At 41.3% G+C, this 14,867-nt stretch overlaps 1 protein-coding gene across 3 annotated transcripts in view; it reads right to left on the bottom strand.

Moving 5' to 3' along the window:
- SNX29 (sorting nexin 29) overlaps nucleotides 1–14,867 on the bottom strand; it is a 353,067-nt gene that overhangs the window by 297,033 nt on the left and 41,167 nt on the right. For 2 of the 3 annotated variants that reach the window (XM_072120679.1, XM_072120680.1), the window contains 2 exons: nucleotides 14,641–14,734; nucleotides 13,621–13,715 (listed from right to left, as the gene is read on the bottom strand). In XM_072120679.1, the coding sequence (XP_071976780.1) occupies nucleotides 13,621–13,715; nucleotides 14,641–14,734 (189 nt within the window). The remainder of the gene's footprint in view (nucleotides 1–13,620; nucleotides 13,716–14,640; nucleotides 14,735–14,867) is intronic. The other variant, XM_072120678.1, reaches the window with a different exon arrangement.

Here is a 14,867-nt window from a genome sequence, read left to right as displayed (position 1 = left end):
ACAAACTAGAGGAATCCATCTAGTGTTTGGTCTGAAAGACGAGCCTGGTTGCTGCATTAAAGGGGTTTTCCCACTAAAGAAAATTTTCACATGCTATATGCTGCTCAGTGCAAAATCCCAGGGTGTGGGCGGGGCCTCTCTAAGCAGACACATTATAATAAATATAGTTCTGTGGGGTAACAATGTGGTTATGTAAATACTAAACAATGTGGTTATATTATCAGGGTACAGGTGTATATACATTTTCATCTAGCTGCTGACATTGTACTAGTATCTGATACATAGAGAGGAGACAGATCAGAGATGCATGGGATTACGCATGATAGACACAGGCTGACAGACTTTTACACTGTCAGCACTGCTACATCTCACAGATATGTGCCTGTTTCCCCAATCCCCCGGATCACTTATCTCCTTGTAGCTTGTAGATGAAACCGCTCTCTGTGCTCACGATCTCCTGGCAGGAAGTGATCAGTGAGATTAGACTTATATCTTTAAAATGCTGCAATTTTGTTAATAACAGTGAATTAGAAAACATGTTATTTTGGCTTCCCCGACTCTTTATTTATGCACCCCCCTCTGCAAGCCTCCTCCTGCTCCGGCCGTAGAACTAGGAGAGAGCACATGCCCGGCTATGACATCACCGGCCGGATCATGATTTCCCAGCCTGGAGCAGGAGGAGCCTTGCAGCGGGGGTGTGTGCATAAGTTGAAAGCTGGCGAAGCCGAGAGGTGCTCAGGCTGACGGCGCCTGAGCGCCTCTGGCTGTTTTACAAAGTTCAAAGTTCATATTTCATTGATAAGGATGCCCGAAAACATATTAAAAACAGCCCCCCCCCCATCTCCTAGACTGAACAAACTGTCTAGTTGGGGCATGTTACCACCAGTAAACTGGTGGTTGATGTCCTTTAACTTATGATCACCATGTACAACTATTCTGGAAGGTGACCTAGTAAGTCTATACTTCCGCAACCCAGACTAGCCAGCATAACAATGTAGTAATGACCATTCTTGCTGCTTTTGCCTTCCGATGAGCACCTAACCAGATACCCCTACATTGTCCTATACATGAAATTATATGGGGGCTTGAAAAGCCTCAATCAAGACATAATAATAATTCTTTATTTATGTAGCGCACACAGATTACACAGCGCCGCACAAAGCATGTCAAATCAGTCCCTGTCCCCATGGGGCTTACAATCTAAACAACCTAACAGTATGTTTTGGAGTGTGGGAGGAAACCAAAGTACCCAGAGGAAACCCAAGCAAACACGGAGAGAACATACAAACTCTTTGCAGATGTTGACATCTTCGTGAATTCAAAAATATAGCTACATTTTATTTTGTTTTCCAGCATCTTTACAAAAGAAACAATCCTTTCCTACCTGACTAAACATGGGCAAAGGAAATAAAATAGCATTCTGGAAGCTCGAGAGCTCCGTGATGTCAATTTCATGATCACAGAGCTTCACATCTGGCTCATAAATGAATGTGCAGCCTCATCATTTCTCCAGTACCTGTGACTTCTCAGACATTTGAACTTATTATTAATGAATGCCAGGGTCTTGGCATGGGACTGCGGACAGACAAGAGCGGTGCCCAGGGCAGGAATCATTCTCTCACTGTACTCGCTGGTAATGTGTTTTTTCTTAATCTTATTAATAATGTATACTGGATTGAATGTTATGGGGAGATGAACTTTCTATACAGGAAAACTGGCTCCTGCTTTTACTTACATTATTTTTGTATCTATTATTTATGAATTGCAGAGTTGGATGCCTGATGCCCATAGGCTCAGTGCAGCCCCATCAATCTTTATATACTATACGTATCGCCCAAATCCCACGGACCACATGGGATGTTTTCACTGCTACTGAGGAGGATAACCTTACATTAGACTATGCATATACAGTATGTAAGTGAGGGCACAAAGCAAGGACTGCTAATGGTAAGATAAGAAGAAAGGATATAATAAAAAGTATGTAGGATTAGTAAGATCTATTGAAAGGCAAATAGAATGATCTGCGATTAAAAGGAATTAATGGAAAGTAGGTCATAAATATGTAAAATAATGTCTCCCCGATGTCATTTATAAGCACTAGCTTGGCCATCTCTAGCATTCCCGTTCCTTGTGTATGCGAGTGCCAGGAAAAGTGGAATGCTGTGCGATTTTCTGATGATTTGGTCATGTGTAATATGGCACCAAGAGCTTGTTTCTCGGTGCTACAGAACTGAAGATTCTATTGCCATTGGGTGGAGCGGACCCCTATTCTCCAGATCATTGGAGGTTGGTTTTAATGATCGGATACTTTGGATCGGCTTGTTACAAAAGGCAAACTTGGTTCAACCCATTTGAGAACCTGCATTGAGAACACACGTTAACATTGTGTTAATGTGTTAACAGTTGTGTTTTGTAAACACAAGTGTTAACAGCTGTTTAATTAGGCAAATCTCTCTTCAGCTGTTGCAATGCGTTTTTAAACACATGCGTCAAACGCAACATGTGACCATACCCTTAAAGGAAACCAGTCACCAGCCATACGGCTGTTAAACCCCCAAACATACCTTACTTGAGCTGATTTCCTGCACTGCCTCCACGTCCTCTGCGCTCTAGTTTGTAATGTAGGACCCGACTGAGCACTTCAGTGGCCCATGCATGTCCGAGATTTCAAACAATAGTGCAGAGGACGGGGAGGCGTGGCTCAACAGAGGGCTGTAGGAGGAGTTTTCATGATAAGCTGCCTGGAGGGCTGGTGAAAGCTTGACTGCTCTACCCCAAACCCCACCCCTCAGACTGATAACTGCCTGTGAATACAAGTTGATATTTCAGTCATTATTTCAATCATTATAACGACATGCCTGGACAAAAGTTTTACACACGGCTTTCACTCCTCAACCCCTGTACAGGGATCTGGTTTTCACTTTGATGGCATCTCATGCTTTAGTCCTCACGTAAGAGATTGTAGAACAAGGGCTGGTCAACAGATTCCAGTGTAATGCACCAGTGGGAAAGGCAGAGAAAGGTCAGGAGCAAGACAGGGCGTGCATTGTTCTAGAGCAATTGAGGATCATAATGAAGATCAGGACAGGAGGCTCAGCATCGTAGTTAAAGGACATCTGCCACGAGGATGAAAGATTGTATGCAAATTAGCCTGAGGGCCTCCAGGATACATTAACCCCTATGGAGCCTGGAGCCCCTCAGGCTCATCTGCATAGTCCTTCATCCTAGTGGTAGATGCCCTTTAAGGAATAAGAGGCCATCCCGGAAACACAGCGGAGAAGAGCTGCAATACAAGCCATGGTCAAAAACTAAAAATGCAACCAGTGCATGACATGAACACATTAGAACCTTGAAGAGAGAGTCACTGTTCCAAGAGAAATGCACATCTTATAACCAGATGTTGGCAGGGATAGGTTATAGACAAAAAGTCTTATAGTTAGAGCAAAAAGACTTAGAATTAGCAAGCTGAAGTGCTGGGACGAGATGTCCGGCACTCCAGGCCGCTAATTATGCACGGGGGTGTGCATAATTAGCAGCCCGGAGTGCCGGACATCTCGTCCCCGCACTTCGGCCTGCTAATTAGAAGTCTATTTTTTAGGTAATCCTGATGTGTCAAGATTACAGAAGACAAGCGCTGGGATCAAGATAAAGAGGAGGACAGGTGAGTATCTGTAGGATTTTTTACTTTTTGGTAATGGTAGATTTCCTTTAACACACTGCCTACAGACAGGACACTGCACACATTCTACTAGGCTATTCCTGCTCTATAATCTGTTTCCTAAAGTCACTTTGTAGATGCTACTAAGCAAATCCTGCTTCATTACATTTCGCCTCCAAATAGGACACTTCATAAAACTTACTTGGCTCCACCTACTCTGTTATATACCGCCTACTGATAGGACACTGTGTAAGCTGCTCAGCAAGTTCTGCTCTCTTGCTCTATATAACATGCTGCCTGCAGATAGGACACTATGTACAATCTGCTCAGTTGCTTTTGTTCTATATAACATGCTGCCTGCAGATAGGACACTATGTACAATCTACTCAGTTCCTCTTGCTCTATAATGTGCTCAGCTGTTCCTTCTTAATTACATGATGCTTGCTATGTGTAACTTGCTCACTTCTGCTTGCTCTTTAACAACAGACCAGGAAAAACAACAGACAGACAAATCAGAAGAACATTTTGCAATCATGTCAGAAATCCTTGGAAGGACTGTCAATGTTAATGAGACATATGCTGAGGCTGCCCATTGACACATGAGAGAGTATAATTAATAGATATTCATGTAAGTTACCATCTGTTTTATGTATTTTGTCCCCCTAAGAATGCCCCTAACCTGTGGCTTGTACTTCACAGCCGGCTATTGTATACATGTATTCCAAAGACATAAACAATTCTGCCATGGGACTACAAGTCCCAGCATCCCCCACTTATCTTATGGGCACATTACTACGATTCCTTCCAAGCCTTCTGCAAATGAGCCTCACAATCCAAAATACAACCAGTGTCTCCTTATAGATGAGCAATTTACTGCAGTAAGGACTCTGTAACCCATAAGCGTTGTGCACATCCTAGCCGTCATTTCTATAGCACCCTTGGGACTGAAACGCAGGCGCTGGTTGCTTCTAGTTACAGAACATTTTATTTAATACGACCCATAATCATCACTTAAAGCGAAGCGTCACGTGGCTTTATGACACTATGGGGATTTAATTGTTTATTACTAATATACAGACTCAACGGCTTCCTTCATAATCTGCTCCGTAGACCCGATATGACCCATTTACGAGACATTACGGAAAACACGATCGCACTTTTGCTTTATGTCTGCCAATACGCACAGAGAGAAGGGTCGGTGTACACTTCAGCTCTCCTGTGCTTTTGTTATTGTGAAATCCTATTCCATATTTTATACCTGCCATCCATTTAGAAAGTGGTTGCTATGCAACAAGCGAGAAGCCTCCGTTATTTAGAATCCGTACTAATGGCTGAGGGATATACATTTTACACACAAGATTTCCCCCGGAAAAATAAAAGGATGAAATAAACCAAGACGGACATGCATGTGCATGGACAGGGCATCGGAGTTACTGTGCATTCCCTTAATTAGTCACACATTAGGAAGGAGTGTTACCAATCATATGGGGGATTTCTCCATAATATGTGATTATACTTTATTTCACGCATTCACCAGTTACCACGGACAGCGCTCCACTTACAGATATTGTTTTTTCATTCTTTTTTTTTTTTTTTTGTTAACCTCTCTTGGGAATCTAGAAATGAAACACTAGGAAGTGGATGCAGGATTTTGTGCTTGCTACATGTTAAATAACAAGAGACACGAAAAATCATGGAAAAGATCAACTTCTCCCCCTGGTGGTCGCTTTTTAAAATTGCAAGCTGTAGCAAAATACAGGATTTCTGGTTTGGATATAAAATAGTGTCATTCTGTGAGGTTAGATACGAAACATTCAAGTGAGCACATGAACCTTGTTAGCCATTGATACAGACCCATGTATTTCTATGGGCTCATACACACAGCTATATTTTCCAGTGCCCCATGTATGAGCCGACTACTTGAGACGTAAAACTCACAGTAGATCCTATTCACGCGTGTGTTTGCGGGTCGGGGGTAGTATTTTCTCCTGTCATCAACATCTGAGTGGGTCGCAACATCAATGAAACGTGTGCCGCAAATAATGGGCCACCGACATGAATGATGAGAAGTTTAATAGAATTTGTCAGTATTCCTATTACCATGGTAGAAGATCCCTATGGCAGTGATGGCGAACCTTTTAGAGGCCGAGTGCCCAAACTGCAACGCGAAACCATGCTTATTTATGGCGAGGTGCCAAACAAAAATGAAAGCAGTTGCTCCCTGTTCTTCAACAACTTTCAATCATATTTGCCTCCTGAGGACAGCAACACAGTAGAAAGATGGAAAATTTTCATCATTTTAGCTTCGTTCCAGTTTCCCTCTACACACAGAGAATCGTGGGGCCAGCAGGAGGTCCTCCAAAAATAATTTGACTCCCTCTTCCTAGATTCCCAAGTAGCGAAGTAAGTATCATAATATGACTGAAAGCAGCATCTTTTAAGTTGCTTGGAACTGCAGGAAGATTCTTTATGTCCTGTCTGGTGTGCTGGGGCGATGGCCCGGGTGCCCACAAAAAGGGCTCTGAGTGCCGCCTCTGGCACCCGTGCCATAGGTTCGCCACCACTGCCCTATGGGAATAACTCACAGTCGGGTGGATTTATAAACGCACTTGCGCCACAATTTGGTGGTTTTGCCTTGCACCACAGTCATCAAGGCTTTTAGACTTTTTTTTTTTTTTTTTTTTTTTAACTTTCCTGACTTTTCCGGTTAAGGGGGCGTGGCCTTTAGGAGATGGGCGTGGCCTCACAAGAAAGAACCTGAGACACATTGTTAAATCCCCCCCCCCCCCACACACACACACACACACTGTGTAGGGGGGTATACAAGGGTATAGAGTACATACAAGTTAAAGGGCTTTTCTACTCTAACAAAATGTGTAACCCTGTAGTATAGGATATTAATAGTAGATTTGGAACCCCTCACTTATCAGTTGACTTCAGCAGCCTCCAGGCTCCCCCATTCTATGCTTGTTGTCCAGCGTTCTCCAGGAGCTGCAGCTCAGGTCCTATCCAAATGATTATTGGATCAGCTGAAGTTCCCTGTACGGCCACTACACTGTTTTTATTTCTGGCAGCAGAGGCAACAAGAATCATCAGATTGGTGGAGAACCCCCACCAAAACCTATGGATTTTTTGGAGAAACCTTTTTGGATCTATATTACAAGAATTTCTGCTGGTGAATCCCAGTTGTTAAACAGGATTCCTCTTCAAAATGAAAGTCGACTGTTCAGTTCATGTCTTTCACCTGTTAAATTAACAAAACTGCACCTAAAACTACATCAAGACTGATAATGATGCAGTTTTAACATGTGGATGCACCCTTCTCATCAGCAAATGTGATCCAATCTATAAAAACTGAAGTTTTGCATGTTGCCAACGAAGAGATAGAGCAGCAATTATCTTGGACAAGCAATGTTTTGGATCTACGTTGTAAGGGTGATGCCACACATGGCGCTCTGAATCCGCTTTTGGCCCGTCTTTTGCTTTTTGCTTAAAAACGGGCCAAAAACGGATTCAAAACGTTGGGAGGATTCCTGGTGTACCTCTACAACAAACGGCCAAGATGTATCCCACTTTATGCACATATAGTCAGATACGTCATCCGGCTCCTCCCTCTAAAATTGAGCGCATGAGTGAACATCAGCATCAGCCAGTGATTTTACTGGTAAAAAGCGATCAGAAGGTCTCTATAATGATCTCTATAATGGTAACAGTGAAAACTATCTCATCCTGCAAAAAACAACAATTTACACCGCTCTGTACACCGAAGTATAAAAAAAAATTATTGGTCTCACTATATGGCAAAAATAGAGATTTTTTTTTTTGTATAAAACATTTACCGTATATACTCGAGTATAAGCCGACCCGAGTATAAGCCGAGACCCCTAATTTTACCACCAAAAACTGGGAAAGACTACTGACTCGAGTATAAGCCGAGGGTGGGAAATGCATTGGTCAAACCCCCCCAGTAGTATACAGCCTGCCAGCCCCCAGTAGTATACAGCCTGCCAGCCCCCATGTAGTATACAGCAGCCCACAGTAGTATACAGCAGCCCACAGTAGTATACAGTAGCCCACAGTAGTATACAGTAGCCCACAGTAGTATACAGTAGCCCACAGTAGTATACAGCAGCCCACAGTAGTATACAGCCAGCCTGCCCCCACGGCCCTTAAAAAAATAAACTTATATACTCACCCTCCTATGTCAGCGCGGCTCCCCGATGTCGGCGCGACTTACCGATGTCCCCGATGTCAGTGCGTCCCGTCTTCTTTCTTCTCCGCGGCTCCTCTTCTCTCTTCCGGCATGGACGCGGCCATCTCTTCTTCTAGCAGGCGCATACTATGACGCGGCCGCTGCTGACGTCATAGTATGTGCGGCCACAAAGAAAACATGGCCGCGTCCATGACGGAAGATAGAAGAAGAGCCGCGGAGAAGAAAGAAGACGGGACGCGCTGACATCGGGGACATCGGTAAGTCGCGCCGACATCGGGGAGCCGCGCTGACATCGGAGGGTGAGTATTTAAGTTTATTTAAGTCGGTAATTTTTTTTTGTTATAGACTCGTGTATAAGCCGAGGGGACGTTTTTCAGCACATTTTTTTGCTGAAAAACTCGGCTTATACACGAGTATATACGGTACATTTTTCTAAATCTACTTAAACATAATAAAACCTACAAAAATTTGGTATCTCTGTGATTGTACCGAACCAAAGATCTGCTTACGATGTCCCTAGAAGCAGGACCATCAATTACAGTGAATGGGGTATTATGAGGCAGGGAGGGCATGACTTCAGTGTTAAACTCTCCACCTCCTTGACTTCACTAAACCAATTTATATCTCACTTCAAAGCAGATTTTCTGAATGATGCCACCACACTGGACCATGAAAGAAACAAAATCTAGGAGCTGCTCAGATGCTTGTCAACATGCTGGTAGTGGTTTATTAGGCCAATTTCTGATGACAGGTTCCCTTTAAGGCCAGTCCACATCCTGCAATAATCAGAATTTCTTGCATTTTTTTTTCCCTTTGAGACTACGCCACCTCCACGCCATAAGAGCGTGGTCGGCATCAGAGACCAATGCTGTATCCACGGAAGCTGGTGGGCAGGGCCTTTGTCATACGCTGTGCACATGGAGCGCAGGCTATGATAAATGTCCCCCAATGAGTCAGTGTTAAGTCTGAGTGCTGACCAATGACCGATGTAGACTCCACGCGCAAGAATAAAGATAAAGAAACTGAATACTGACATCATAAATAGAAAAATTATACTGTAAAAGTTGTTTCCTAGCTCTTCTTCCATAAAAGTAGCTCGGCTTAGAATTGCTCTCACGTTAAATCCCCTATTCATGGGGATGCATAGAACATTGTGCAAATTTCAAGCAGACAGAAATGTTTAATATATTGATCTCAGCTTTGTGGACACGGCCTGACTTTTAAATATCCCCTTATCATTTAAATATTCCGTCTGATTAAGAAAATTTACAATTATTCACAAGTTCTATCTGGGTTAATTAGGGTTAGGACTTTTTTTCTTTCTATTTTAGATTTACATGTCGGCCTTGTGGAATAATTACATACAGAAAACTAGGATCATATCCAAAATTTGCATGTAGTTACTTGTTACATTGAAACAGATCTGGCACAGCAATTATAATATTAATTGGCTTAGCCTTTCATTCCATGTAGATTCTTTTAAAATATGTGGCCATAGCAGGCATCTGTTAAACTACTATATATGTCGGGATATAGTACAGGAAACTATGGATAGGCCACTATCCATCAGAATCTAGGGCACAAACATGAGCCTTGATTGCTCACAGGTATGTGGAGAGAAGACGCGGGTGGAGTTCATGTTTAATTCTACAAATTCTAATAAAAGTCAGACAAAGGTGTGACGACCTCAATCTTCAAGCGTATAATCATCCAATAAATAAATGTAGGTAAAAAAGGAGAGCTACAAATACTTAGCACTACTTTTCAGTTACTGTCTGTATCATACCAGAGGGCGGAATTTACAATTCTACCGCATTCCCTGCTGGTGCAGTGTCTTCACAAAGAATTCTCTGATCAATAGTTTTTCCGAAAGGAGCTTCTTTATATGAGACGCTAGGGGAGATTATCACTTCTGGGGACAGTCTGGATCTCCCTTATCCCCCGAGATGTGCCCAATTCAGTTGTGGTAAACTACACCCTTTTTGGTCTTGAATTATAGATCTGATTGATGGTGTGTACTCAAGAACCATGTTGTTATACATCATAGGGGGGTAAGCTGGTGGTTTATCGATTGCCAATTGTGCCGTCCACAGTGATCATGGTGTAGTGGATGATCCCACTCAAAAAGGGAGTTTCTGGTCCAGGTTAAAATACTCTAGATTAAAAGGGTTAGACATCAAAAAAGAGGGGCTAACTTTATAGGACATCTACCATCAGGATTACTGTGCTATACTTGTCCTACTAACTCTATATGCTGCAATCGTGGCAAATTAGAGTTCTAAAAATTATTCTAATTAGCCTGGGGCGCAAGAGCAACTTGTATATTCATTTATGTACCCCGCGTAGCGCTAGCGGTCACGCCTGGTCCCACAATGGAGGGGGCGGTTTACTAAATTAAAATACGAGGCCCTCCAGTGCTCCCCAGCCGCAATAGCAGTGTATTGAGTTATAATAAAAGAAGTCCTGAAGAAAATTGTTCCTCATGAACTTCTTAGCAAGACACATCGACCATCAGTAATACTGATGGTACATATGTGGTAGAACTCTACTGAATGAGACCCCATGGAGACCAAGTGCAATGGAGTTTTTCATAAGTGGCAGTAGCAGAAGCGTTGAACTCTTCCTTATGCATGATGTCACTCACCTTTGAAACCCATCAGGATACATCAGGAGCAATGGTCTGATGCCACAGGAGAAGGATACAGAACAGAGTCCAATGGCGAGAGTATGGAAGGGAAAGCTTTTATAGTCCTGGGTGTTAATGAAGCAAGAGGAACAATGCCCAGTAAAAAATTAGGGAGAAGTCTACTCCCTAATTAACCCTTTCACTGCCAGGCATTTCTAGAAATTTTGCCGCGTTATTGGCCAGAGCAATTTTGACGTTTACAAATAAAACTGAAATTACAGCAAAAAGAATTATACTAAATCCTGACAAACAATATATTTTCCGAAAGCAGACACTTGCCCCATTTTTACAATTGCATTAACGAGTTTATAGATATAGGCGCCTTCGTGTAATTTTGATTCAAAAAGTAAAATTTTATTTTTTAAAAAATACATAAATTTAAAAACTTTGATGGCAAAAAAATGTGATCCAAAGAGAAAATATTTACTTTCACATCTCTGAAATGTAATAGATGAACATGTGTAGAGTTCAGAGATACTTCATAGTCATATGTTCACATGAATAAATCATAATAATCACTAAAACTGAAACAACTAAATATCTGCTTTTCAGCTAGAAATTTTAAGACAGTCACAACCTGCAAAATATATATCAATAAAACAGATTAAAAAGCAAAGGCGCCCATGAAACCTATTTATTTTTTGAAAGCAGACGACCAGCGATTGCATTTTCCTTGATTAACGGTTTGAAAGTCTGTACCACCCTGACGTAACTTTGTGACAAACACAAATAGTTAAACAAAAAATGCATTAAAAATGCCAGGAAAACATACCTTTTTACATAAAACTCACATCGAAGTGGAGGTTTACGCACAAAAAGGCATTTAAAATAATAACACAAAGTGAGCAGATTTATATATACCACAATACACAACAAGAATTTACCCTCCCAAAAATGCTAAAACAAAAACCATACCATATTTAGTTGCAATCCACAAATGTGTTTAAAAATATATAACACACAAAGTAAGAAGCTCCTATTCTGTGAAAATCATTTTGTCTTCAGAAATTACCGCCTACCATTTAAACAAAAATAACTTCATACACACTCCACCTTCATGCAACTTTGCAGCCAACAAATTGAAAATTCAAATTTCCTCTAAAATTTCTACAAATCCAGCATAAAGAAATATACTTACATAAAAAACAGTAAGTTTTGAGGAGTTCATATTGTGTTTATTCACCAAAATATGCAGCAGAGGGAACGTTATATATCCGCTTGGGGGACAAAACATTTTTTGCAGAAAATTGCACTGAGCTTCACACAGATATACTGTATTCTTGGATGCTCCCTTACATAATGGTAACCCAAATAAAAACCTATTTATCCATAAACCAAGCTAATGAGATAACAAAAGTCACGTTTTAGATGTATTAACCGCACAAGAACCCTCTGCAGTTCATAATAATTTGAGCAAGAATGTCATAACATAGGTATGAATAATAAAGGGATGGCGTGAAATAAAACACTTTATTCAGGAATGTGTGTGTGTTTTTCGTATTACATATAACTTTATGGAAATGTTCTGGGTCACCGTGTTAATATGTAGCCCCATTACTCAATTTTGGAAAAAAATAATCCCGAAATAAAAAGCAATTAGAGAGAAAGAGTGTTCTTAGATTGTTCTGAGTAGGAGAGGGTTAAAAATATGAGCAATAGTTAATATTATTCCTTATCAAAATTTAGTGATTATATAAAGTCCATATTTACATTATCTGTGAGGTACACACAGATAATGTATTCTCCCTGCAGCCCTATGGCAAAAGGGGGGGGGGGGGGGGGAGTACACTTCAAAGGACTATATCTTTGGTTCTGTGGCATCTAGAAACTAACTTCTTTTTTTTTCCCATGAAAGAAGAGAATCTTTGTGTTTCTAGGTGTCAGGGACTATTAAAGTGCCGTTAGGAGTGATTTTTATATAAAAGAATCGCACCCAAAATTCTCATTTTAAACGTGAAAATCTCAGGTTCCCCGACACCTAGAAACACAACTTCAGATTCATTCGGAAAAAGAAATTCTCATAGGAAAAAAAAGTGTGTTTCTACGTGCCACAGGGCCAAATGTTATAGCCCTATGAAGTGAGGGCATATCACATACGTCCTTGGCTATACAGATGAGGCAGTAGGAGATACATCCTTGGCATGGAAAGGGTTAATGGACCACACTACAGAAAGAGGATAAGACTGAAAATTGCAAAAATGTGCCCTCTTCATCACCACATCTCATACAGATAGAGCAAGCATCTGGGAATGAAAGCGGGAAGAGGGACACGGTCCCAGCGGGACAACAGTTTGTGATTGGCCGCCTGAAAGAAAGAGCTGTTGGGGGATGTGTTTGCCAGAGTAAACATCATCTCAGCCTGTTTAAAGAGGGGGGAGAGGGCACATCGCGACCTAAGGACTATACCATAAGTTAGTGGAAGAGAATGGCGAAGGTCTCACTTATCCTGTCGAGAAACAGGTCTCTAGCAAGGATGGAAGGTCTTTTTGCATGCTGGATGAGGTTCTGTAGGGGTGTAGAACTTGAATCACCTTCTGTCCAGGAGCTAGGAAGCCTGGGAAGTGAGATTTGGCTTCCGATGTACGGAGGTGTATGTCAGATGTATTAGACTTTACGATAGTTTATTGTGGTCTTTTTACCCATTCACTGTGGAGTCTGTGTCTTCTTTTGCCTTATCTTTGCTAATTGGGATCAAGACCAGAGGAGGGGAGAGAATTTATGGCGAGGGGATTTGTGCGTTGTATTAAAATGTAAAAAAAAAAATTATATGTATATATATCTGATTTAAAAAATATTGCCTTCAGAGCTTCATTAAGAGGCTCATATTTCTGGTGTAAAATGTAATAAATCTGATACCCATGACTGCAAACAGAGAAAACTTCCATTCCACAGCACTGGACTGCAGCTTCATATCCCCTCTCCTTCTTTCTAGGATGATTAACCTTTTAGTGACTGGGAAAGCTTCTAAACATTCAAAAAAATTTCTCCAGATTCTTATAAGATATATTCCAACTAATATACACATAGGTTTTTAGTCTAAATAATAATAATGTGGTAACTTACACGTTGACTTACTTATTGTCATGGAGTCTGGCGCCTGCTCGGCAGGCAAGGCACTGCTTATTTCCGTCACTGATACCGGTGGACTGGCTTCCATGCTGCATGGGGGGGGGGGGGAAATAGACTGTAATGAGGAAGGTATCAAAACAATCTAATCACAATGATCCCATGATGAAATAATGTAGTCAAAGCCGCACCTGTGCTAGGAGACCAGCTCATAATACTGCACCATTTTCATATTTTCTTAATTCTGAAAACTGTTTCATAACCCCCTGTAGTCCTCTTAAACATAGATCTTTCATGATAAATCTATCTTATTTAGTAATTTTTTCTACAAATTTTATCATTGTCCGTCTTCCTTCCCCAAGCTCCCAGATGAACAATATTAGTATTTCACAAGATACATCTGAAGCGGAACACAGAAGATTCAGATTAGATTTGTTGGATGACAGGAGGGTAGATTTGAATGAAACTATGGACCATCGAATAGATCCTCTCATCTCTACCAGGGTTAGGTTAAAGGAAACCTACCATCACTTACTAGGTAGATCTGATATCAGGTTCCTTTACTAGGAACAAGTCCTATACTTTTTATTTCAAAATCTTGAGAGGCCGATATCTTGATAAAAAGTTTATGTCGTATATATGCAAATTACATGAAGAGGCTACTGGGGCATGGAGTTCCACTCCACGGCACGACTACTCCACGCCCGAGTAGCCTCTTCATGTAATTTGCTAGTAAAGTATACAGCCATTAGGTAGATCTGTGATGGTAGGTTTCCTTTAAATAATAGGTCTGGCAGGTTGAATGTGTGAATGCAGACTGAGGATACATTTGTATGGGGGACCAAGAGGAAAATCAGTGGCCATCAGCGATTAATTAAAAAATTTGAAGCTGAAGCTGGCCATACACCAATCTCAGGAAGGCTCCATTGTGTAGGCTTCTACTAATGTGTTTGATAGATATTGTCAGTTATATTATCACATAGACACTATTATATAATTCAGTTCATTGCATTTTACCTGAACTGGATGTCTGATCCTCTCTGAGCCAACTCTACAGCAAGGGCAGCGCTGACACTTCCATCTCCATATGGCAAATGATTCAAGGCATCATCTGCATGCAAAATAATAAGAAAGAAAACTACTGAATACCAATAACACGGTCACATGCAATTACATCATAAAACATCTACAGGCAGACCTCGGGTTGCGTACAGGGTGGGTCCTGTAGGTTTGTTCTTAAGTTG

This window comes from Engystomops pustulosus, chromosome 8 (genome assembly GCF_040894005.1).
Source record: "Engystomops pustulosus chromosome 8, aEngPut4.maternal, whole genome shotgun sequence".
Lineage (NCBI taxonomy): Eukaryota > Metazoa > Chordata > Amphibia > Anura > Leptodactylidae > Engystomops > Engystomops pustulosus.
The sequence above is the reverse complement of the archived record's forward strand: the minus strand, read 5'-3'. Positions and strand labels throughout refer to the sequence as shown.